Source organism: Nerophis lumbriciformis, linkage group LG05 (assembly GCF_033978685.3).
Source record: "Nerophis lumbriciformis linkage group LG05, RoL_Nlum_v2.1, whole genome shotgun sequence".
NCBI lineage: Eukaryota > Metazoa > Chordata > Actinopteri > Syngnathiformes > Syngnathidae > Nerophis > Nerophis lumbriciformis.
This window is the reverse complement of record NC_084552.2, coordinates 59,351,208-59,376,727: the sequence shown is the minus strand read 5'-3', so window position 1 is coordinate 59,376,727 and position 25,520 is coordinate 59,351,208. Positions and strand designations below refer to the sequence as shown.

At 39.6% G+C, this 25,520-nt stretch overlaps 1 protein-coding gene across 1 annotated transcript; it reads right to left on the bottom strand.

Annotated features, from left to right (window-relative positions):
* Window positions 1–483: 483 nt before the first annotated feature.
* LOC133606165 (protein phosphatase 1H-like) lies at window positions 484–25,369 on the bottom strand. The gene is made up of 12 exons (XM_061959804.2): window positions 24,836–25,369; window positions 24,692–24,762; window positions 23,038–23,635; window positions 10,201–10,390; window positions 9,621–9,995; window positions 9,425–9,537; window positions 9,266–9,350; window positions 7,501–7,619; window positions 7,366–7,429; window positions 7,200–7,307; window positions 6,975–7,126; window positions 484–3,827 (listed from the first exon to the last, which is right to left on the bottom strand). Exons 3-12 carry the CDS (start codon window positions 23,271–23,273, stop codon window positions 3,680–3,682), a joined length of 1,590 nt encoding a protein of 529 aa, XP_061815788.1. The 5' UTR covers window positions 23,274–23,635; window positions 24,692–24,762; window positions 24,836–25,369; the 3' UTR covers window positions 484–3,679.
* Between the last annotated feature and the right edge of the window lie 151 nt (window positions 25,370–25,520).

Here is a 25,520-nt window from a genome sequence, read left to right as displayed (position 1 = left end):
TTTTAAATGAATTATTATGATAATTTAAAATCAATTATTTGAAATATGTTTATTTTCATGTATAATTCTATGGCTGGATGTAATAAGGAGTCACGAAAAAATACAATTAATTTTGATGTTTTTAGTAAAATATAGTAAACATGTATTTAGTTTTTTTTTTTTTTTTTTAATTAATAAATATATTTATTTTTAGGTCAAATAAACATAATAATACAATTTATCTCTAGTCTGGATGATTTAGTTCTTGTCACCCTGTTGTCCTCCCTCAGGTCCGCATGGAGCTGGAGGGGGCGTGGCTTCCAGCTCCGGCTGAAAATCGGAAGATTTTCGGGAGAATATTTGTCCCGGGAGTTTTTTGGGAGAGGCGCTGAATTTCGGGAGTCTCCCGGAAAATTCGGGAGGGTTGGCAAGTTATTAAAGTCTTTCAGTAGAACCTACTTAGACAATTCATACTTATTTTATGTCACAGACACGACACACAAAAACATTTCTCCCATTTATTTTTTTCCACTTTTTTTGAAATCCCCGCCCCTCCCAACAGTAGCGATGCACAAGGAGACATTAAAATATTTTTTTTGTACTTCTGTAGGAACCTTTCAGTTATACAAAAGGTAGACATTCACAAAGCAGGAAGGTCACGCGGTCGCCTCGATCCCCTTGCAGCTGATTTCCTAAAATGAAGCTACACAGGAAGTAGAATTTAAAAAAATAATAAAGCACAGCTATATATTATTTTTTTGTTCATTTCAATGACAGCAACTTCAACAAATCCATCCTGGGTGGCACGATGGGGGCGAGAGAAAGAAATTACATTCATCTAACAGAGCAAAAAACAAGTCTGAATGACACTTAAGTATAGGATGAACATTCAACACAAGCCCGAGGAGCTGCGGTTTTAAATTCACATTACGAGATACCATAACAAAGCTCTCAATAAATATAATCCTAATGAAAACACACTTCATGGAATGTACAGGAGGACAGGTAGAAACAATGACAAACTAAACAGTCGGCTGCCATGATTGACAGCCTTGGCACATGCTTGAAATGACCCGTCCTCATCATCCTTTTTTTTTTTTTTTTTACTTTCATGCCGCCGTTTAACCATCATCGTCAACATTTCAGATATAGCGCCGTAAACGAGAACATGAGCCTCGGAATCACATCTAAATAAAAACAATAACAAGGACACGAGCCGTACGATAAGTTATAGAAAGTGGGGGGGAAAAAAATGTTTCCCACTATAAGTCAATGCATGCACAACTTTTTTTTGTGGGTCCAATTAAAGTGCAATCATGTCCAAGTGCAAACAAACCCCAGGAATACATTTTCATTTCTAGGGCCATGTTTACATTTCAAATTTAGCATCATGTTTTAGCGAGTATAATATTTAACTTTTATTTTGTGAAAGAATCGTGACGCTCGGTCATCGAATGAAGTTTTCCTAGCCTGATTGATTAACATACTTGCCAACCCTCCCGAATTTTCCGGGAGACTCCCGAATTTCAGTGCCCCTCCCGAAAATCTCCGAGACAACCATTCTCCCGAATTTCTCCCGATTTCCAGCCAGACCTGAGTGAGGACAGTCTGGCGTCACGTCCGCTTTTCCTCCATATAAACAGCGTTATAACATCTACGGCTTTTGGAGCTCAGTGCGCAACTGCACACACAACAAGAAGGAGACTATTATATATGTCTCCGTTATCCATAGGTTTATCTATAACCCATAAAGTAGGCAGGCACGGAGCTATTTCTCAGCGTGTGTTTATTCCAGCCCGCACGTTAATGCACTGACACACAACATCCGGATTCCCATCGGGCATTGCTTCAAAACTACGGCAAGTAGTAATGTCCAAAAACATAACAGAGACGGAGCAGAAGAACGAAGAAGAGACGGTCATGGCGACGACGAGTAAGAAGAAGTACGCTTGCAAGTTCCAAAATGATTGGAAACAAGAATTTCCGTTTATCCAGGACAGCTCGAAGGGGAAGGGGTTATGCTAGGGAGAGATGGAAGATTCCAGACTCTGGTGCATTTGATGAAGGCAGTTTTGTGCGTGCCACACAGCAATGCATCATCAGAGAGGGTGTTCAGCATGGTTAGAAAGATAGCGACAGAGAATAGAACGAGGATGAACAATTCAACCCTAAACTCACTCCTTTCCTGCAAATTAAATTTCACAGATGCTGCCCATACCTGTGCTCCTTCAAAGGCTGTGCTACTGGCTGCAAAGCATTGCACTTTCAAATACAACAATGAGTAGAGGAGTGTTATGTGTGTGTGTACGTGTAAATAAATGAACACTGAAATTCAAGTATTTCTTTTATATATATATATATATATATATATATTAGAGATGCGCGGTTTGCGGACACAACCGCGGAGTCCGTGGATTATCCGCGGGTCGGGCGGTTGAAATAAAAAAAAATTAGATTTTATCCGCGGGTCGGGTGGTTGAAATAAAAAAAAATTAGATTTTAAATAGATTCAGGCGGGTGGCAGTTAAACCAATTGGGAAATATATATACATAGTTAAATGTTGTTACCCACATACGAAAAACGAGCAGGCACCTGCAGCATATGCCACAACAGAAGAAGAAAAAAAAAGAGATGGCAACGCCGGCAGCAAACGTGGTACGCGACAAACTAAAAAAGGGAATACTAAAGACCAGGGGGAAAAAAGGCCAGAAAAGTTCAGCGTGGACTCGTTTTTATTAGTTGTAAATCAGGATGATAGTAATGCTGGCTACGTGATTTGCAAGAGCTGCGACGCTGTTTATGTCTAAGACAGTCACAAAACCGGGACATCTAACATGGTGCATCACATTTGTGCAAAACCCCGAACCTCCACAAACACCCTGAGCATGAGCAGTTTCGTCCGCCGTGATCCCAGAAAAGTGCCACAGGATGTTAAAACAAGGCTTACAGATGCATGTGTGGACGCAGCTGCCTGCAGCAGTTTGAGTGGCGTGAGCGCGCTTGGAGGTGCGCTCAGCGCGGCTCCCAGATGATTGCGCACTGGTGTGCGTCTGGGCCGTGACAGCGTGGCACGCATTGAATGTCTCTGCTGAATTGGATCAGTCTCCTTTCTTTAACAGGCAAAAGCTTTATAACCTCACTAATGCCTTGCATCGTCTATATTAGATATATAACAACAGGCGGGTGGCGGATGGCGGGCGGGTGCGGTTTTGATTAAATGTTAGTTCGGGTGCATGGCGGATGGTTGACGACTTTTGTGATGCGGTTGCGGATGAAATAATTGCCTATCCGCGCATCTCTAATATATATATATATATATATATATATATATATATATATATATATATATATAAGAAATACTTGAATTTCAGTGAATTCTAGCTATAAATATACTCCTCCCCCCTTAACCCCGCAATGCCCTGCCCACTTCAACCCCCGCCCCAATCTCCCGAATTCGGAGGTCTCAAGGTTGGCAAATATGTTGATTAATAGTAGTCCATAAAGCCTGTCTTGGGTTGTAATACCATCTACTTCCTCAAGAGGCAAGAGTGAGTAAATGTCGCACAGTTGTCTACAGTAATTGGATGCAAAAATGATGACAGGAAGCCCCCCTTTTTTGGCGGATCACTCCCAACAAGACCAAAAAAAATACAAGTTTTTGGTGGTGGGTCGGGTTGTTTTAGCTGCGGGCTTGGATTCTCAGGGCTGACGGTTGCCGTACATCAGCGGTATGATGAAGACGGAGATGTCGTCCCCGGAGCCCAGGCGCTCGTTGGTGATGCGCCAGCCTCGGTCCCTCAGGACCCCGCGAGCTCGCATCACCAAATCCTGTGCGGCCATCGTGTACCTAGAAGCGGGATTAGATTCATTTCAATCCAGAGAAATTCCTTCTAGTCAAGTCACAGGAAGAATGTTTCACGTTTACCAAAGATTTTGGCCGAACTAAAAAATGTCTCAATCTTGAATACCGTATTTTTCGGAGTATAAGTCGCACTGGAGTATAAGTCGCATTTTTGGGGGAAATTTATTTGATAAAACCCAACACCATGAATAGACATTTGAAAGGCAATTTAAAATACATAAAGAATAGTGAACAACAGGCTGAATAAGTGTACGTTATATGAGGCATAAATAACCAACTGGTATGTTAACGTAACATATTATGGTAAGAGTCATTCAAATAACTATAACATATAGAACATGCTATACGTTTACCAAACAATCTGTCACTCCTAATCGCTAAATCCTATGAAATCTTATACGTGCAGTGGTTCTTAACCTTGTTGGAGGTACCGAACCCCACCAGTTTCATATGCGCATTCACCGAACCCTTCTTTAGTGAAAAATAATATCTATGACTTTTACCTACAAATTTGGCGAAAATGGTAACATACTAACAGTTCGCATGCTAACAAGCTAGCACCAGGTAACAATATCCAAGATTTTTAGTTTTATACCAACAAAAATGACTAAAATGCAAACATATTAACAGTTAGCATGCTAGCCAGATAGCACCAAGTAACACTATCTATGACTTTTAGTTTTATACTGTTGCGTTTTGGACCAGTTGTTCCTCCCAGGGAATTCAAGTCACAAGTCGCTCCCAAGCTCTTTACGACACTTAAAGCTGAGTTGAAAAACCACCAGAGACAGAATAGGTATTTAGTAATATATTTGCAAAGCTTTGCATATATACATTGACAGAGACAGCATAGAACATTCGGATCGCCCCGCTAAGATGGTCTGCCCCCCGAAACACCCTCTCCCCTCTTAAGTCCCTGGCAGTCCTGTCTCTCTAGCCAAAACAAATGTCCATTATCTCTCTAACATTCCTCATTCAAGGTTAAGCACACAGTTTTGCAGACAACCAAAAGACCACAATTGGAAGAAAAACACTAGCTGTTTTGTAATATGATTATGAAATAAAAAGAAGTAACACTTAAATTCGGATATATGTAAATATCTGCCTCCGACAATTCCTACTAAATTGCTAACATACTAATATACAGCATGCAACAAGATCGCACCAAATAACAAAACCCATGACTTTTAGTTTTATACCTATAATATTGGCAAAAATGCTAACATATTAACTGTTAAAGGCCTACTGAAACCCAATACTACCGACCACGCAGTCTGATAGTTTATATATCAATGATGAAATCGTAACATAGCAACACATGCCAATACGGCCGGGTTAGTTTACTAAAGTGCAATTTTAAATTTCGCGCGACATATCCTGCTGAAAACGTCTCGGTATGATGGCGTCAGCGCGTGACGTCACGGATTGTAGAGGACATTTTGGGACAGCGCGGTGGCCAGCTATTAAGTCGTCTGTTTTCATCGCAAAATTCCACAGTATTCTGGACATCTGTGTTGGTGAATCTTTTGCAATTTGTTCAATGAACAATGGAGACAGCAAAGAAGAAAGCTGTAGGTGGGAAGCGGTGTATTGCGGCCGACTTCAGCAACACAAACACGGCCGTTGTTTCATTGTTTACATTCCCGAAAGATGACAGTCAATCTTTACCATTGGCCTGTGGAGAACTGGGACAACAGAGACTCTTACCAGGAGGACTTTGAGTTGGATACGCAGACACGGTACCGTGAGTACGCTTCCAAACATTTGATCGCTTGCCGCTATGTGCATGTCACGTAAATAATTCAATGTATACACCCTGATGATTATCTTGTGTGATGACTGTATTATGATGATAGTATATATGATAGTATATATCTGTATCATGAATCAATTTAAGTGGACCCCGACTTAAACAAGTTAAAAAACTTATTCGGGTGTTACCATTTAGTGGTCAATTGTACGGAATATGTACTTCACTGTGCAACCTACTGATAAAAGTCTCAAAAAGTCTCACGTACGTAACTTTGGGGATTTTGGGGAAATATATGTGCTGTATGAACTTTGGGGAGGTGAACGGTACTTTGGGCTGCGGGATTGAATGTGTTGTGCAGGTGTTTGAGTTGTATTGGCGGGTTATATGGATGGGAGGGGGGAGGTGTTTGTTATGCGGGATTAATTTGTGGCATATTAAATATAAGCCTGGTTGTGTTGTGGCTAATAGAGTATATATATGTCTAGTGTTTATTTACTGTTTTAGTCATTCCCAGCTGAATATCAGGTCCCACCCGCCTCTCACAGCATCTTCCCTATCTGAATCGCTCCCACTGCCCTCTAGTCCTTCACTCTCACTTTCCTCATTCACAAATCTTTCATCCTCGCTCAAATTAATGGGGAAATCGTCGCTTTCTCGGTCCAAATCGCTCTCGCTGCTGGTGGCCATGATTGTAAACAATGTGCGGATGTGAGGAACTCCACAACCTGTGACGTCACGCTACTCGTCTGCTACTTCCGGTACAGGTGACCAAAAGTTGCAAACTTTATCGTCGATGTTCTCTGCTAAATCCTTTCAGCAAAAATATGGCAATATCGCGAAATGATCAAGTATGACACATAGAATGGACCCGCTATCCCCGTTTAAATAAGAAAATCGCATTTCAGTAGGCCTTTAACATGCTAGCACCAAGCAACAATATCCATGAATTTGAGTTGTATTCATAAAATTAGCTAAAATGCTAACATACTAACAGTTACCATGCTAGCAAAATAGCACCAAGTAACAATATCCATGACTTTTATTTTTATACCAACAAGATTGACTAAATTGCTAACATGCTAACAGTTAGCGTGCAGCAAGATAGCACCAATTAACAATATCCATGACTTTAAGTTTTATACCTATGAAATCGGTTAGTCGCAAACTATGAAAAAAACTGCGACTTATAATCCGAAAAATACGGTAGTTAGCATGCTAACATGCTAATGCTAACAAGGAATAGTTCCTCATGTTCCTGAGTAGCTGCACACCTCCAGTGGTGCTTTGGTAATCCACATACTGTTTATTTTGCGTCATGTATTTCAATATGTGCTAGTTTGGTATCTACGATGTACCCGCTTGGTGGAAACGAGGCTAACCTGTGTAGATCATCGGGGTCACAGTTGGAGAGAAAGGTGGACACGGCTTCGGCCACTTCCTGGTTGGACAGGACGTCCCACAGGCCATCGGTGCCCATCACCAAGACGTCGTCGGCGCCGTGCTCGTACTGCGTCAGGTTGTACACCTTCACCTGTGTGCACCAAATGTGAGTTGGTACACAAAAAAAGTGTGGTTTTTTTTCCCCCTCCATATTTGCAGGTTACCTCCGGAAGGCAGGACAGGAAGGGCTTGATGTAGATGTTGGAGTCGTGAACTTTGAGGTCGTGGTCGCCGAGCCCTCTGGTCACGCCGATGGTCGCCAACACCCGAGCCTGGGAGAGCACAACATAATCAGCCAGAGACGAAAGTGTGCGTTTAATTTACGCTTACCTTTTTCCCCTCGCCGTATATCAGTGGGAATTTGAGGTCCTCATCTTCAACGGTCTTGTATGCCCTGCAGATACAATATATGACGTCCATTTTTCTATATCACTGTGTCACCGCAGGGGAGGAGGCGGAGCTTACCATCCGTTCATAGTAAAGTCTCTGTAGAGCATCCTCTTCCCCACCTCTTTCCTCTGGACCCGCCGTGGGAATTCCAGGTGCGTGAACTCGTTTCCGAGCAGGTGAGGCTGCATGAAACCCTTGGAGGAGAATATTGTTGTTATTGCATGTACAAATGCATGCAACGTTCTATAAAAGCAATATCTTTGTGGAGGTTTATGATCGCTGCTTCATTATATTAAATACTAACGTATTTGAATAAAATGGGATAGTTCAGACATAGTTAATCCCTTATTTAAATTGCTTTAATAATAATAAAGCAATTATTAAACACCTTTCTAACTATCATTTCGAAATTTTCCACAAAAAATTATAATCGTTTAATAATAGCAATAATAATACACATTAAAGGCTATAACTTCAAATATTTTCCACACAAAAAATAATACAGTAAATAATACTTATATTATTGTTTGTAGTATGTTATTATTATAAAAAAAATACACTTTACTGATACGTAACAATTATATTTCTCAACTTTTTTGACACAAAATACAATACAATAAATACAACATCTATCCATCATTTTTAGTGTTATGTTTATTTGTTAATTTTTTTTATTAAAATGAAAAAACATAATTCCTAAATATACACCTGATTACTGATAATATTAGCAGTAATCATAGCATTATGTTTTTTTCACACAACTTGATAATAATAATGATAATAAACCTATTGCAAGCTGTAATACAAAAAAATACAATAAATAGTGCTTCTATTTAATAAATGTTCTCGTATGTTATTATTATTATTTAACAAAATATATTTATATTTTAAAATTAAAATGGAAAAAAAAATTCTTTATGAACACCTGATTACTGATCATTTTAGCAGTAATAATAGCGCTACATTTTTTAACACAAAATGATAATAAACATATTGCAGATTGTAATTTCAAACCTTTTCCACACATAGATAATATACCACATATTAATTATTTTCACAGTCTTCTTTCCAATAGTTGTTACAATGTTTTTTTATTTATAAAATACAGCTATTTCCGAAAACCCCTCTTCCACCGTGCTGCCCTTATTATTATTATTTTTTTAAATATATGAATATTTTAAGATTTAAACAAAAAAAATACCCTTTGTAGTACACTTGATTGCAGACAATATGAGCAGTAATGATAGCATTGTTTTTCACACAACATAATAATAATAAATCATTTCAAACCTTTTCCAGAAAAAAATATAGAATTAATATTAATTCCATTCAGTCTTTTTTTTTTTAAATTTTTTTTACAATTATTATTAAAATACAACTATTTCCTAAAATAAAATTAAAAAAATGTTTGTTTTTGTAGGAGTTTTTATAACCTTTAATCTCTTTTGAAAGGTTTTATTATAATTTATATACCAAATAATACTTTACAGGAATCAGTTTGAATTGATAATCGATTCTGAATAGAATCATCACCCCAGTAATTGGAAATGAATCAAATCGTGAGATGTTGTAAGATTAATATCCCATATACAGTATACTTTATTTATATAAATATATATATATATTTACTTTATTACTGATATTAGCAGTAATTATAACTTAGCATTTTTCCAAACAAAACAAAGATAATATACATGCAGGTTGTGATGTCAAACATTTCCCACAAAAATGTTAGCCGTGATAACAGCATTAATGACAATGTCATTAAATAATTATCCAACTCTTACAGTAATATCTTTTACTTTTAACAAAACTACTTATGAAAAAATAAGAATTTTACCAAGAATTGTAGCCGCTGTCGCTCTGATTCTGGCGTGAATTCTGCTGACATGGGAACAATTTCATTGTTTCTAATGATAATGGCCCTGAGAAGGAGATACACAACATTCAGGTTAGGATACACTTTCAATTTGGAACACACACTCGCACAAACACACACCTGCTGTCGCCTGCATTGCCGACATAGAGTTTTCCCAGCAGGTAGACCACAGTGAGAGCCGTGCATCCCCCTGAGATGTTGTAGCCTTGCTTCTCCTTCTCTATCTGAGCATCCTGCACATAAACAGTTGGACAAATATTATAGAGACGTACATTTTGTCTCCCTCTAGTGGTGACAAGATGCAATGGCTGCCTACCATCTCTTTAAAGGCATTCTCTACAGCTCCAATCACCAAGCTCTCATGCTGGATCTTCTTCTCGGTGAAGAACCGAGGAGGGGGAGGCGTGCTGCTCGGCGAAGCGGGTGTACCGGCCGCGCCCCGTAGCGAGGCCGCCCGGGTCAGAGAGCGGTGCGGGCCCGGCGTGTTGCCCTGCTGCAAGAAGGGGTTGCCGTCGGGCTCCTCCCCCAGGATGGTGGGCGGCAGAGAGGCCAGGTTGTGCAGGATCTCGATGACAGCCTGCAGCTGGCAAGCGATGTGGTGCTGGAGGAGGCGGGAGGCCACCACGGCGGCGCCTGAACCAGCGTGGCCGTCAAACAAGGCCCAGTAGTGGAACACGAGTCCCTCGTTGTCCTGTAAACACACACCCCAGGATATGACCTTTTGTCCTTAAAATCTAATCTAAACAACAAGAACATAGATTCTATTCACAAAAATATTCCTGTTCCTTCTGGTATTCCTCAAGGCTCAATTCTCAGCCCAGTGCTTTTCTCCATTCTCTATTATTCCTATTTCGTATATAAGGATCTTTTCTGTACCTCAAAAGAAAGCAACATACCTCTCCCAGCTTGCCGTGCTCCAAGCGCAGCCCAGGGCCCTCCCCATTGGGCAAGGAGTTGCGTCTCTTGGCGGTCGGGGTCCTGCTTGGGGTGGACGGGGGGCAGTAGCTCATGGGTCTCCTCCTCACCACCACCACCTCGCAGCACGCCTGGTCCTCGTTCAGAGCGCTCTTTCCGGCATTAATCACTCTGTGTAGGAGACAGGGGATTGCATGACAAGCTGAGGCTTATTTTCGGGCTTGTCGCCCAATTAACAATATCCATGACTTTAGGTATTATACCTATGAAATCGGCTAAAATGTTAACATACAAACAGGTTGCATGCGAGCAAGAAAGCACCAAGTAACAATATCCATGACTTTTAGTTTTGTCCCAACAAAATTGACTAAATTGCTAACATACTAACAGTTAGCATCCAGCAAGATAGCACCAAGTAACAATATCACATACTTGCCAACCCTCCCGGATTTTCCGGGAGACTCCCGAAATTCAGCACCTCTCCCGAAAACCTCCCGGGACAAATTTTCTCCCTAAAATCTCCCGAAATTCCACGCCCCCTCCAGCTCCATGAGGACCTGAGTCCGCTTTCCCACGATATAAACAGTGTGCCTGCCCAAACATATTATAACTGTAGAATGATCGAGGGCGAGTTCTTGGTTTCTTATGTGGGTTTATTGTTAGGCAGTTTCATTAACGTCCTCCCAGCGCGGTAACAACACACAACTACAGCAGTCATGTTTTTGTCTACCGTAAAGCAGTTTGTCTGCCGTAAACAGCATTGTTGTGACACTCTTAAACAGGACAATACTGCCATCTATAACATCAATAACATATACGGCTTTTAGAGAGTGCAGTGCACAACTGCGCACACAACAAGGAGACGAATCAGAAGAACGAGGAAAATACAGCCATGGCGACGCCGACGACGAGTAAGATGAAGAAATACGCTTTGTTGCACCTTTCCTGCCTGAGTCCGGCGATTAGTTGCAAATCTTGCTTTATTGATTGCTTGCAAACAGCCAATCCAACACAAAACAAACTAGTCCCCGCCCGCACTCACGCTACCGCTCCCTCTCTTTTCTCGCCCACACACTCACTGACGACATGCTCACCTATTAAAGGGCCACACACACACATACGCTACTCTCATAACAGCTTGTAAGTTCCAAGCCGCAGCTGCGATTGGACCTGGATAGCCTCCGGGAAGAAGTAGTGGACTACCAAGTGCTTGGCACTGAAGATCTTCCTCAGAAAGCAAAGATTGACCGGTTTTGGGCCATGCTAGGGAGAGATGGAAGATTCCAGACTCTAATGCATTTGATGAAAGCACTTTTGTGCGTGCCACACATCAATGCATCATCAGAGAGGGTGTTCAGCATGGTTAAAAAAATAGTGACAGAGAATAGAACAAGGATGGACAATTCAACCCTTAACTTAACAATGAGTAGATGAGTGTTATGTGTGTGTGTGTATATGTGTAAATAAATGAACACTGAAATTCAAGTATTTATTATATATATATATATATATATATATATATATATATATATATATATATATATATATATATATATATGAGAAATACTTGACTTGGTGAATTCTAGCTGTAAATATACTCCTCCCCTTTTAACCACACCCCTAACCACGCCCCCCGCCCCACCTCCCGAAATTGTACCAAAAAAATGTGATAAAATGCTAACATGCTAAAACAGTTTCCATGCTAGCAAGATAGCATCAAGTAACGATATGTATGACTTTTAGTTTTATACCAACGCAATTTACTAAACTGCTAACATATTAACAGTAGCATGCAGCAAGATAGCACCAATTAACAATATCCACGACTTTTTGTTCTTTTTTTACTTATAAAATTGGCTCTAAAATGCTAATATACAAACAGTTAGCGTGGTAGCGAGAAAGCAACAAATACCAATATCCATGACTTTAGATTTACACAAAAAAACTAGGGATGTCCGATAATGGCTTTTTGCCGATATCCGATATTCCGATATTGTCCAACTCTTTAATTACCGATGCCGATATCAACCGATATATACAGTCGTGGAATTAACACATTATTATGCCTAATTTGGACAACCAGGTATGGTGAAGATAAGGTACTTTTAATTTTTTTTATAAAATAAGATAAATAAATTAAAAACAATTTCTTGAATAAAAAAGAAAGTAAAACAATATAAAAACAGTTACATAGAAACTAGTAATTAATGAAAATTAGTAAAATTAACTGTTAAAGGTTAGTACTATTAGTGGACCAGCAGCACGCACAATCATGTGTGCTTACGGACTGTATCCCTTGCAGACTGTATTGATATATATTGATATATAATGTAGGAACCACAATATTAATAACAGAAAGAAACAACCCTTTTGTGTGAATGAGTGTAAATGGGGGAGGGAGGTTTTTTGGGTTGGTGCATTAATTGTAAGTGTATCTTGTGTTTTTTATGTTGATTTAATAATACAAAAAAAATAAAAATAAAAACCCGATACCGATCATAAAAAAAAACGATACCGATAATTTCCGAAATTACATTTTAAGACATTTATCGGCCGGTATCGAACATCTGTATTTTTGGGAGTATAAGTCGCTCCGGAGTATAAGTCACACGGGCCGAAAATGCATAATAAAGAAGGAAAAAAACATATATAAGTCGCACTGGAGTATAAGCATACTTGCCAACCTTGAGACCTCCAATTTCGGGAGGTGTGTGTGTGTGTGTGTGTGTGGGGGGGGGGGGGTTGTGGTTAAGAGGGGAGGAGTATATTGACAGCTAGAATTCACCAAGTCAAGTATTTCATATATATATATATATGTATATATATACCGGTATATATATATATATATATCCTGAAAATATGCAAACAAAACTGTGTTTAGATAATTGATACTTCAAACTTGCATAAATAAATATTAAGGAATATAACATAACTTGGCTTCTGAGAGCTTCAAAATGTAATGAATAAAATGTTAAAGTTGTTGATAAACAAGCAATTATTTTAATAATTAAATATGGTCATTTTAAATGAATTATTATGATCATTTAAAATTAATCATTTCAAATATGTTTATTTTAATGTATAATTCTATGGCTGAGTGTAATAAGGAGTCAGAAAAAATACAAATAAAAATACAATTAATTTTGATGTTTTTAGCAAAATATAGTAAACATGTATTTTTTTTTTTTTTTTAATTAATACATTTATTTATTTTTAGGTAAGATAAACATAATAATACAACGTATCTCTTGTCTGGATGATTTAGTTCTTGTCACCCTGTTGTCCTCCCGTCTTGAAAAAAGGCTGTCCTCACTCAGGTCCGCATGGAGCTGGAGGGGGCGTGGCCTCCAGCTCCGGCTGAAAATCGGGAGATTTTCGGGAGAATATTTGTCCCGGGAGGTTTTCGGGAGAGGCGCTGAATTTCGGGAGTCTCCCGGAAAATTCGGGAGGGTTGGCAAGTATGAGTATAAGTCGCATTTTTGGGGGAAATTTATTTGATAAAAGCCAACACCAAGAATAGACATTTGAAAGGCAATTTAAAATAAATATAGAATAGACAACAACAGGCTGAATAAGTGTATGTTATATGACGCATAAATGACCAACTGAGAACGTGCCTGGTATGTTAAGGTAACATATTATGGTAAGAGTCATTCAAATAACTATAACATATAGAACATGCTATACGTTTACCAAACAATCTGTCACTCCTAATCGCTAAATCCCATGAAATCTTATACGTCCAGTCCAGTGGTTCTTAACCTTGTTGGAGGTACCGAATCCCACCAGTTTCATATGTGCATCCACCGAACCCTTCTTTAGTGAAAAATAAAATGTTTTTTTTTTAATTCAAGAAAAAATCATATGTTTTTTTACCGGTGAACAAAATGAACCGTGCATGAACATCACCTTGTTCAAAGAACAAAACCAACACAGTGCATGAACTCACAACAAATTAGAAGTTTTTATTTACATGATAATTCGGATGTGTCTATAGCTCTGTGGCGGAGGCTTCGCCGAACCCCTGAGGCTGACTCACCGAACCCCTAGGGTTCGATCGAACCCAGGTTAAGAACCACTGGTCTAGTCTCTTATGTGAATGAGCTAAATAATATTATTTGATATTTTACGGTAATGTGTTAATAATTTCACACATGAGTCGCTCCTGAGTATAAGTCGCACCCCCTGCCCAAACTATGACAAAAACTGCGACTTTTAGTCCGAAAAATACGGGTATCTTAAAAGTGAGAGCGGCTCGCCATCAGACATCTCTGGAGGGCGCGTGTGTGTTGGAAAGAAAATTAGCATGACTATTTTTAGACGCCGACTGTGGGTTGTTTAGTGCTGGGCAGCATCCCTGACTCACAGGATGAGACGGTGGTCTATACGCTCGATTATATAACACCTGTACATACTGCCATGCACATTTGACGCCTCAAAATCCTTACATTTGTTTTTTTGGATTAAGTGAATTAATTTACTTGATTTCTGCTTCCAAAAGGCACACGCTTACGCAGCTTTTCTTCCCATTAAACCTAATTCCTCCTCAGAGTGCAACAAATGGAACGCAGCATTAACGTTTGGCAACAGTCTGCAAACATCTGCCTGATTCGTGCTGGATCAGCAGACAACAGCACTTTGACTCCGGGGTCATTTTGGAGCCCTGGTTTGCTTTTTAGCTGCAAGACTTTATCCAGTAAGAGCTACGGCATTCCCCTGTCTGTAAAAATACATTTCCAACAATATTTTACTCACAATTTGAAATGTGGGCCATGAAAATATCCCTTTGCTGCTAAAATGCATTTTCCTTCCATTTTTAGGCCCTTTTTTTTGCTCTTCAATTTATCTAAAAATGAAATTACCGTATTTTTCGGACTATAAGTCGCAGTTTTTTTCATAGTTTGGCCGGGCTCCAGTGCGACTTATATGTTTTTTTCCTTCTTTATTATGCATTTTCGGCAGGTGCGACTTATACTCCAAAAAATACGGTAATTATTTACAAGATGTGTTGTACATAGAGATGTCCGATAATATCGGCGGTCCGATATTATCGGCCGATAAATGCTTTAAAATGTATTATCGGAAATTATCGGTATCAGTTTCAAAAAGAAAAATGTATGACTTTTTAAAACGGCGCTGTACGGAGTGGTACACGGACGTTGGGAGAAGTACAGAGCGCCAATAAACCTTAAAGGCACTGCCTTTGCGTGCCAGCCCAATCACATAATATCTACAGCTTTTCACACACACAAGTGAATGCAATTCATACTTGGTCAACAGCCATTCAGGTCACACTGAGGGTGGCCGTACAAACAACTTTAACACTGTTACAAATATGCGCCACACTGTGAACCCACACCAAACAAGAATGACAAACACATTTCGGGACAACATCCGTACCGTAACACAACATAAACACAACAAAACAAATATCCAGAACCCCTTGCAGCACTAAGTCGTCCGGGACGCTACAATAATAATAATAATAATACCTGGGATTTATATAGCGCTTTTCTAAGTACCCAAAGTCGCTTTACATGTAGAACCCATCAATCATTCCCACCTGGTGGTAAGCTACTTTCATAGCCACAGCTATGAAACATAATATACACCCCCCGCCAAACCCCCCCGCCCACCTCAACCTCCTCATGCTCTCTCAGGGAGAGCATGTCCCAAATTCCAAGCTGCTGTTTTGAAGCATGTTAAAAAAAATAATGCACTTTGTGACTTCAAGTCCAAAGTCTGTGATAAGGTGACGACTTGTCCAGGGTGTACACTGCCTTCCGCTCGATTGTAGCTGAGATAGGCTCCAGCGCCCCCCGCGACCCCGAAGGGATTAAGCGGGACAAAATGGATGGATGGATGGATATTAAAAGTATGTGAACGTTTGACTCCTACCTTGTTTGCTTCTGTGACGACCTTCTTAAAGTTTTGTAATCAATCAGAAATATCGAGCAGCTAAAATGTGCCAAACAAGGATAAGTGTGGAGAGAGTGTTTTACATTTCCCATCATGCACTCTACTGGATTTAAATGGGTGTCATTTTGAAAAATTGTTATGATGTTTGGACATTTTTCATAATATCCACAATATTCAGTGAGCATGATGTGTTTTGTATTACCATGTGTGTTGAACTTGCATAGCTGAGTGTCTTATTTTTTTTTTGCATCATGACTAGGGGAGGTTGTTTGCATTGTGTCATATAAGTAAATGCTGTGCTATTACTTCAAAGTACTTTCAAGGGTTATTGATCTGATTCAATCACAATGTCCACAAGATGGCAGCAAATATGTAGCATTCAGAAACTGCCTAGTGTTTAAGATTCATTTGGAAGTAGTCCGCAATGCTTTGTTGAACTCATGACGTCTCGCGGCCAAATTGAAGAAGCCGGTGGGTCGCACTTGGCCCGTAGCCTGTAGTTTGGATACCCCTGATCTATTTTAAACAGTGAACATTTATCCATGAAAATATTGAGCAATATAAAAAAACGTATTTCATGATACAGTTTTCATCTAACTAATATATCATCAAAAAGCAATAAGCGTCATATTCCTTCGCCAAAAAAGACGGTTGCAAAATAGTTGACAAACTGAGCAGAAAACAGGTGAAAATAATATGTTTTAGGAACTCACGTCAATGCTCCACCAATCCTGTCTCTCGCTGCTCGCCCACACGCTCTTTGGAGCAGACGTTGTAGCAAATGTCCCACAAACTGCGAGAGCCAAAATTCTTGCCCTCTTCCTATTTAATCTTTTCGTTCAGAAAATGTTGACTTTGATTGCACAAAATCCTTGAAACTGCCAAAAAATGTGCCAGGAATGAGACTTACTAGAATTGGAGCCATGTTTACTACCGTAAACACTGCAGAACGTTTGATGTCATGATGGCGTGTCTGCATGCGGGTCACATTGCATTCACTTTGGACATCAACATTTTTTGGTACAGTGAATGACTACATAAAATGCCTTAAACCTCTAAAAAGCCTTACAACCGTGCCTTGAAGGAGTTCTATATTGTATTTTGACTTAAAAATGTAAAAAACATGAATATTACAATAATTGGCTGCATCATAAGCATTGTCATCCCTCTCCCTATATGCAGATCATGCATTGTGCGTAGGCCCCTTGCGCGAGGAAGCTTAAATTAAATCCCGTATTTTTCGGACTACAAGGCGCACTTGAAATGCTTTCATTTTCTCAAAAATGCAAAGTGCGCCTTATAACCCCGGGCGCCCAATGCACGGATTAATTCTGGTTGTGCTTACCGACCTCGACGCAGTTTTATTTGGTACGTGGTGTAACGATATGTGTGACCAGTCTGTGACACTTAAGAGATACGTAGGGACTGCAGGTTGACGCCTGTTCAGAAAATGACGCTAGCAAGCAAGTCCAAAACGTCGATGTTTCATTGAGAATATAGAATATTACACACAGAGCTCAAAAATCTGTCAAATTGTTTTGGTACGACCAGTGTTGGGTTAGTTACTGAAAAGCAGTAACTAGTTACAGTTACTAGTTACTTCATTTCAAAAGTAACTCAGTTACTTACACCAAAAAGTAATGCGTTACTGTGAAAAGTAACTACTTAGTTACTTCTTTTTTCTTTTCTTTTTTAAAGCTCCAATTAATGCCCTTTTAGCCTTCATTTCAGTACTGTTATTGCACTGGACAATAATACAATCTGTTGATCAACTTGACATGCATTTGCATCACTCAACTCTGCTAAGCCATGTGCTCTACATACAACACACAAAGACAAAGATATGTTACAAAGGCCAATTTGTTTCTGGCCAGAACAAATTGACAAAACTATTTTAAATAGCTGCAACATGACATACATAAGTAACAAACAGCATAATAACAGCATAGATGTAAAGCAAGAAAGGCACACACTACATACACAAAGTCTAACCAGGCATTTTCTTCCTCAAGTAATTCTTATACAAAATCATGTCTGAAACCCAGAACACACTACACATTTCCCCAGTTTTAGTTTAGAGATAAGGAAAGATTGGCCTGACCCAATAGGATCCCTCTTTATGTTTGTGAACTTTATAGTCTATACATTTAGAGTGATGTGATAATCAAACACTCTAGAAGTCTAAAATGAAAGAGTATATAAGAGAATTGACAGCAACGTTCCCTCTAAGGTGCGCGCCTGTGCAATTGCGCACTGCTCAAGCGTCCTCTGCGCACGACAAATCTATGCCATGCACAAAATCAAATAAAAAAATAAGTGCATAACAATTTTCGACACGACATGGACACGACAGAGAAAACCGTTTTCGTCATCATTGTTCAAATATTGTAACATCTGTCGAGACGCTTTGAGGACATGAATTCCATCCATCACTTTACTGAGCAAAACTCTTTACTGTCGGCCATAAACACATCACCAAAACATTAGTAAAAAAAATGATATCTAGCAAAAGTGGTCATTTTCTGCAGTACAAACCAGACCAAAAGCAACTTTGTTATATCAACAGCAGCCGCTCGCTCTCTCACGTGCGCCAACACTTGCACATATGGCACTTAGCCAGTGATGCGTTTACAGCCACACAAAAAGTCGGACAACTCCAACACCACACAAAGTGTCATTCCAGGTCGTTACACTATGATTTACCAATCAAATGTGTGCTTATTCTAGTGTCATTTATTAGGAATCTTAATTTATAAATATTAATCATTAAATGCTGTTAGTATATTAAATAAATACTAATAAAAATATATTTTTTTACAAACAGGAAGTTGCAGGAATGTACACATGATCCCCTGCTTACATCTCATTGTGCAACATGTGAATGTTTTAATGGGAACTAAATGCAATGTCTGAAAGGGGTACAAATTATTTCCAAAGCAGGACCTCCACCCAGACAAACAATACAAGTACACAGTTCATGAAAAACAATATTTTTTGTTATTGTCATTATAAGTGGGCCTAAACACTTATATTAGAAATGGAAATGACTGCTGTCATTTGATTCTAATAATAAGAGAATGTTGTCTGTCTATCTGTGTTGGCCCTGTGATGAGGTGGGGACTTGTCCAGGGTGTACCCTGCCTTCCGCCCGAATGCAGCTGAGATAGGCTCCAGCGACCCCGAAAGGGACAAGCGGTAGAAAATGGATGGATGGATGGAGATGTAAGTTGTTATTTAGTGAGGTTTGGGCCAGGTGTGCTGCTGGTGTAGCCACAGTGTGCACGTCTAAAGTTGCTCACATGGACTCCACTCAATGCTCAGGGACTTTTTGCATTTGCTCACACATGAACAATTAGAGGGAACATTGATTGACAGAGTGTGTACCTTCAGCGGTGAATGGTGGTGGTGGTGGAGGTGAAGTGGCATCAGAGTCTGTCTCTCTTTACTAGCTTCGTCGAAGCATGTTGCTATGTAGCGTGTTTCAGCAGATTTGAATTGCTGTTTTGGGCAGTAGATGGCATCTTTGATCCAAAGCACAATTTACATTTAACTAAAATGTTATTTTCTTTGTGCTCGACAAAAGAAAAGTAGTGAAAATATCTCCATGTTAGCAAACTCGACTTCTGGCTCCGCCATGATCAGACACGCCCCCCCCCCCCTCGCTCCCCACACTCACACTCAGACACACCCACACAGAGCGCATGTCTCTCTCTCTTCTCCGGCTTGTGACACAAGAAGAATCAGAACGATGACAAAGCAGCGCTCCGATAAAACACACTTTATACTACATAAAAAGTAACGTAAAATAACGCAGTAACGCATCATGTAGTAACGGTAACGGAGTTACTGAATATAAAAAAATAACGCGTTAGATTACTAGTTACCGCCGAAACTAACGGCGTTACAGTAACGCGTTACAAAGTAACGCGTTAGTCCCAACACTGGGTACGACTAACGAAGCCGCACTGATTGATGGATTGTCGGATCACTCAGACGTGCTGTGCTTCAACACACAGGTAGTTTTTATAGTGTGTGTATAAGGACCCCAAAATGGCACCTATTAGGAGACATTATCTGTTTTGTTTTGCAACATTATGCAAAACCAACTATTCTTACCTATTGGTACCTGCTGTTGTGTATTTGGGATTTGCATAAGTCCTGAAAATGTACACGCGACCGCCATAGTCAATAAGCTCCTTCTTTTTCTCTATCCTCTTGTTGTGGGGCATTCATCCTCCGCTGTTGCCATTTCTAATATGAAGTAGCGTACAGTTCTAACTTACATCTGTCAGTAGACTCACTATGGAAGCGCTAAAACCTACAGATGACAGGGCGAAGACACTGTCGCACGTAAATAAGACCGCCCACAAAAAGGCGCATCCTGAAAAGACGGTCAGAAAGCGGCTCAAAGATGATCTGTAAAACATAAACTATGGAACATTTTGACCAAAGAACCACTATTACATGTTATGTAGACCACAAGGAAGGGTTTTAAATGTAGAAAAAAAATGTGCCCTATTATCCTGAGCACCCAGTGGTCCAAAACATACGGTACAAATGTCAAATAATGAATGACAGGTTGCTCCGTATGACATTTGACCTCTTTCTGCTCCGTCGCTGATACGTTTTTTTAGGCTGCACCAGCAGAAGTACTGGGTGCCAATTCAGGAAAATATGTGCAATTATTTTTTTATCTTGTCAAATGTGATTCTCGATTCAAACCGATTCTTGCAATGTATTATCTGGTATAATAATCATAATGGAACTTTTTCAAAACAGGTTACAAGTTAAAAAAAGATCCTTCTGGTTGCATGGAGATGGCCTTAAAACACCTTTTTAAAAATTCAGTCAAAAAAATAGATTTAGGGGCGGTATAGCGATTGGGGCGGTATAGCTCGGTTGGTAGAGTGGCCGTGCCAGCAACTTGAGGGTTCAAGGTTCGATCCCTGATTCCGCCATCCTAGTCAATTCCGTTGTGTCCTTGGGCAAGACACTTTACCCACCTGCTCCCAGTGCCACTCATACTGGTTTAAATGTAACTTAGATATTGGGTTTCACTATGTAAAAGCGCTTTGAGTCACTAGAGAAAAGCGCTATATAAATATAATTCACTGCACATTTAGAATTGGAATGAATCAGAATCGTGATTCGGCTGTGAAATTTTTATGCACTTCTATTATTTTTAGGGATGTCTGATAATGGCTTTTTTGCCAATATCCGATATTGTCCAACTCTTAATTACCGATACCTAATATCAACCGATACCGATATATACAGTCGTGGAATTAACACATTATTATGCCTAATTTTGTTGTGATGCCCCGCTGGATGCATTAAACAATGTAACAAGGTTTTCGAAAATAAATCAACTCAAGTTATGGAAAAAAATGACAACATGGCACTGACATATTTATTATTGAAGTCACAAAGTGCATTATTTTTTTAACATGCCTCAAAACAGCAGCTTGGAATGTGGGACATGCTCCCCCTGAAATAATCCTGATACCCACTCCAACACTGTACTTTCACAAACTGCATTTTTTTTTTTTTTTTTTTTTAAACATGCTTCAAAACAACAGCTTCAAAATCAATGAAGGCACACAGCTTCAGTCCAGAGTATACTATAAACGAGGCTCAATCTGCCCCGTTCTAAACGTATTCGTATGAGTAACAAAAATGTGCAAATAAAAACAAGAAAGGCACAAAAATAAAAAAACTGCTTCAGTCTAGACTAGTAGATAACACAGCCATCCTTTAAAGTGCATGAACATTAATAAAACTGTTTCAGTCTAGACTAGTAGAAAACACAGCCATCCTTTAAAGTGCATGGGGGGAAAAAGGCACAAAACATAAATAAAACAGCTTCACTCAGTCCAGACTATTAGTCTATTTGTGCAACAGATGAAGCTCAAAGAGTGGGCTAATTCTTTTTTTCCTTGTCATCACGTGTGAGAGGTAGATTTTTCTGAATGAAAACAAGCATCTGCGAGGGGTTCTGGGTATTTGTTCTGTTGTGTTTATGTTGTGTTACGGTGCGAAATGTGTTTGTCATTCTTGTTTGGTGTGGGTTCACAGTGTGGCACATATTTGTAACAGTGTTAAAGTTGTTTATACGGCCACCCTCAGTGTGACCTGTATGGCTGTTGATCAAGTATGCATGCATTCCCGAGTGCGTGTGTCAAGCCGTAGATATTATGTGACTGGGCCAGTACGCACAGGCAGCGCCTTCAAGGATTAACTGGCGATCTGTACATCTTCCTGTGTCCGTGTACACAGCGGCATTTTAGAAAGTCACAAATTGTACTTTTGGAAACCGATACCGATCATTTCCGATGTTACTTTTTAAAGCATTTATCGGCCGATAATATCCCTAATTATTTTGGAAGAAATCATCAAACAATGTTTTTGTATTAGTACAAAACTAAAGTAACAAAAAAACAAAAAGTGTTTCACTTAATAAAAATTGTGCTCGGGGCACCAATTGAGCCATGTTCATAACAACAAGGAGAACACTGTTAGCTTGCTTGAATAGTTGCATTTAAATGCAGAGCGCCGCTGGTTATGAATAAATGATCCACCAATAAGTACCTTGTCAATGAGAACAGCCTTGCGGGCATCAATAATTCATGTAAAATAGTTTCCAAGTAAATGAAACAAAGTGAAAGTGAATATTGTGTATGTTTTGCATGCACAACAGTCACCAATTCCGTGCCAGGTGCACGCAAAACGACGAACCCAGAGGTGAAAGGTCACACAAGCGCTATAGCTCCATGTAGGTCACAACAGGTGCGGCTTATGCGCGGGTCTGCGCATGCGCGCCATGGAGAATCATTGTTGTTATGATGACGTCATGACGAGACCTCTGCAGACCCCCTTTGTGTGCACGGATGGTTACTTACTCAGCATATCCGGTGGCCCACGGTAATCTCCTGGTCTCCTTCAGGATGAGGATGGGCCGGGCCATGTGATCCGCGGAGCACTCGATCTCATCCGGGGATAGTCCCAAGAACTCCGGCCTCATATACGGGAATTTCAGCGGCAGGTCCGAGCCGGGGTTGCCGCCTCCGGCGGAGCTGCCCCCGGCCATGATCCCACCCATGAAGCCGGCCACGGCGGACTTGACCCGGGTTAGCATGTTGTTGGTGGCGCGTCGCGGAGGGGTATCCGGCGGCCGGTGCGCGGCGCCGCGGCTCCCTTTCCCCGGATTGCCCCCCAGCTCGGCCGCGCTGCTTCGACGACAGGTTCGATGGAGAACCAGACGATGGAGGAAAAAAGGAGGGGGCGCGGGGGGGGCAAAGGAGGGGGAGCGACTCGTCCGGTCAATGCGTCATCGATGGCGGACGTTTACTAGGGCACCCTTCGCCGGGGAAGGGTGGAGGAAAGCGGCTAGGATGGCTTAGGCAAAGCCGTGCACGCCTCCATGGAACGAGCAGGAGACAACATCCCCAGCGTCGGGAACGCGGAATTAACGGGTCACGTGACGTGCAGTGATACATCCTGTAAAAATAAAAATAAAAATAAAATTATGGCTCACAGCCTTTTCCAAACATACAAGAAAACAACTGAAAACTACCGAAAAAGTTTATATTGACAAAACTATATATTTTACGAAAACTAATGCACGCTATTTACAACACAACAATAAAAAATGTGATGCTTTTTTTCTTAGCATATACGGTAGTCCCTCATTCATTGCTGTTAATTGGTTCCGGACATGACCACGAAGTAGGAATCATTTATTATAAATTTTCATTGCTAGAACATAAAATACTAAATACATTTTCCAACTTCATTAGAACCTTCTCGACATTAAATAACACGCTTTTGTCACCTTTACCCTCTTTAAATGCTACCTGAAGTTTAGCCAATCAGTGGCCACGATACTGAGCAGCACGCTCTGATTGGTTTGGTTTCTTCTCGTGGCCAATACTATTGTAGCATTGATATTTTAGTCTATTTAGACATTTGTAAGCTTAAATGTTTAATATAGGACAAAAAAAAAATTTTATATGTTTTTTTTTTGTTTTTTTGTTTTGAGCTTGTTAACAGTATTAAAAATAGAGTTATCCTTTTAATTTTTTTTCCAGTATGCCATTAGTGGGAAAGTCTTGTCATCCCTTCTTACATGTCGTTATGGAATAACTATTTATTTGATATTTGAACACTTATACACAACATATAGCAATGTATCCAAAGTGCAGGCTTTTATTTTTTAAATTAAAAGAAAAAACACAAAAAAATGGATACTAACCACTAGTAATTACACAAAACGTTGTAATTTTTTAGGGAAAGAAAAAAATACAATTAAATAAATAAAAAATAAAAATAAAAATAAAAATATATATATATACTGTATATATGTATACACATTGGAATAAATAATGTGAGATCATTTTTCATGGCTTAATAATCATCTGTTACACAAAACGTTTGCTCTTTTCATTCCCTATTTTAAATTGTTACATTTTAAACACAGGAAGGGAATACAAAGTAATCAGTAATTGCTGACATGGATATGAATCATATGATTAAATAAACGCTGCTTCTTCATACCTCTTCTGCAGACAAGCTGATTTAACGTGATGTTCTTCCTGTTGCATGCTTTAGTTGCATTTATCCTGCAGCTGCACAAAAGCACCCAACCAATAAAATCCATAACATTTAGTTTGTACTTTTTTTGCATATTCATTTACTCGCTGTGTCTGTGGGACTCTTTTTTTGCAGTGTGCAGGATGAGATCATTCACAACAGTTGACAGCAGCTTGAAAATAAATCCTCCCTGTTGATGCACGGAGAGATGCACAGGACATGTGAGAGCGATGTTTTTTTATTGACACTACTGCATTCTGTTTTGCAGCCATTTTGTAAGGCAAACATGATGTGACCTGTAGCATTGACTACATAATTGAAAAAAGGATTTGAGAATGAACTAAAATGAAAAATAATATCTTAGGACGTTTTTTTAATTTATTTATTTATTTTGAATTCCTTTAAATTGAGTCTTGTTGTGAGTTTTTCTATATGACGTTATTGCAGTGCACGTTGCATCCTGACAGAGGGCGCTGTTTCACACAAGCAGCTCCTACATGGCCTCACCACAAGAAGGAAATACAAATAATTACTTGAAGTTATTTAATGGCGCAAGATAATTAAATATGTTAGTCATTGCCTGCACTTGTTGTTATTTTTATCAGGTGATAGACTGGCTGTGTTAAAATTGGAAATGTCTCTGGGTTAGTTGAGTTTGTTCTATTGAGCAATCTAAATAACCCTTAATTGTACTTACTGAGTTTATCCACATGGCTGCTGGGATTCCCCCCACCCCCTCGATTATGACTGCTTCCTTTTCAGGAAAATACAACGTATGTTTAGTTTTTTTTTT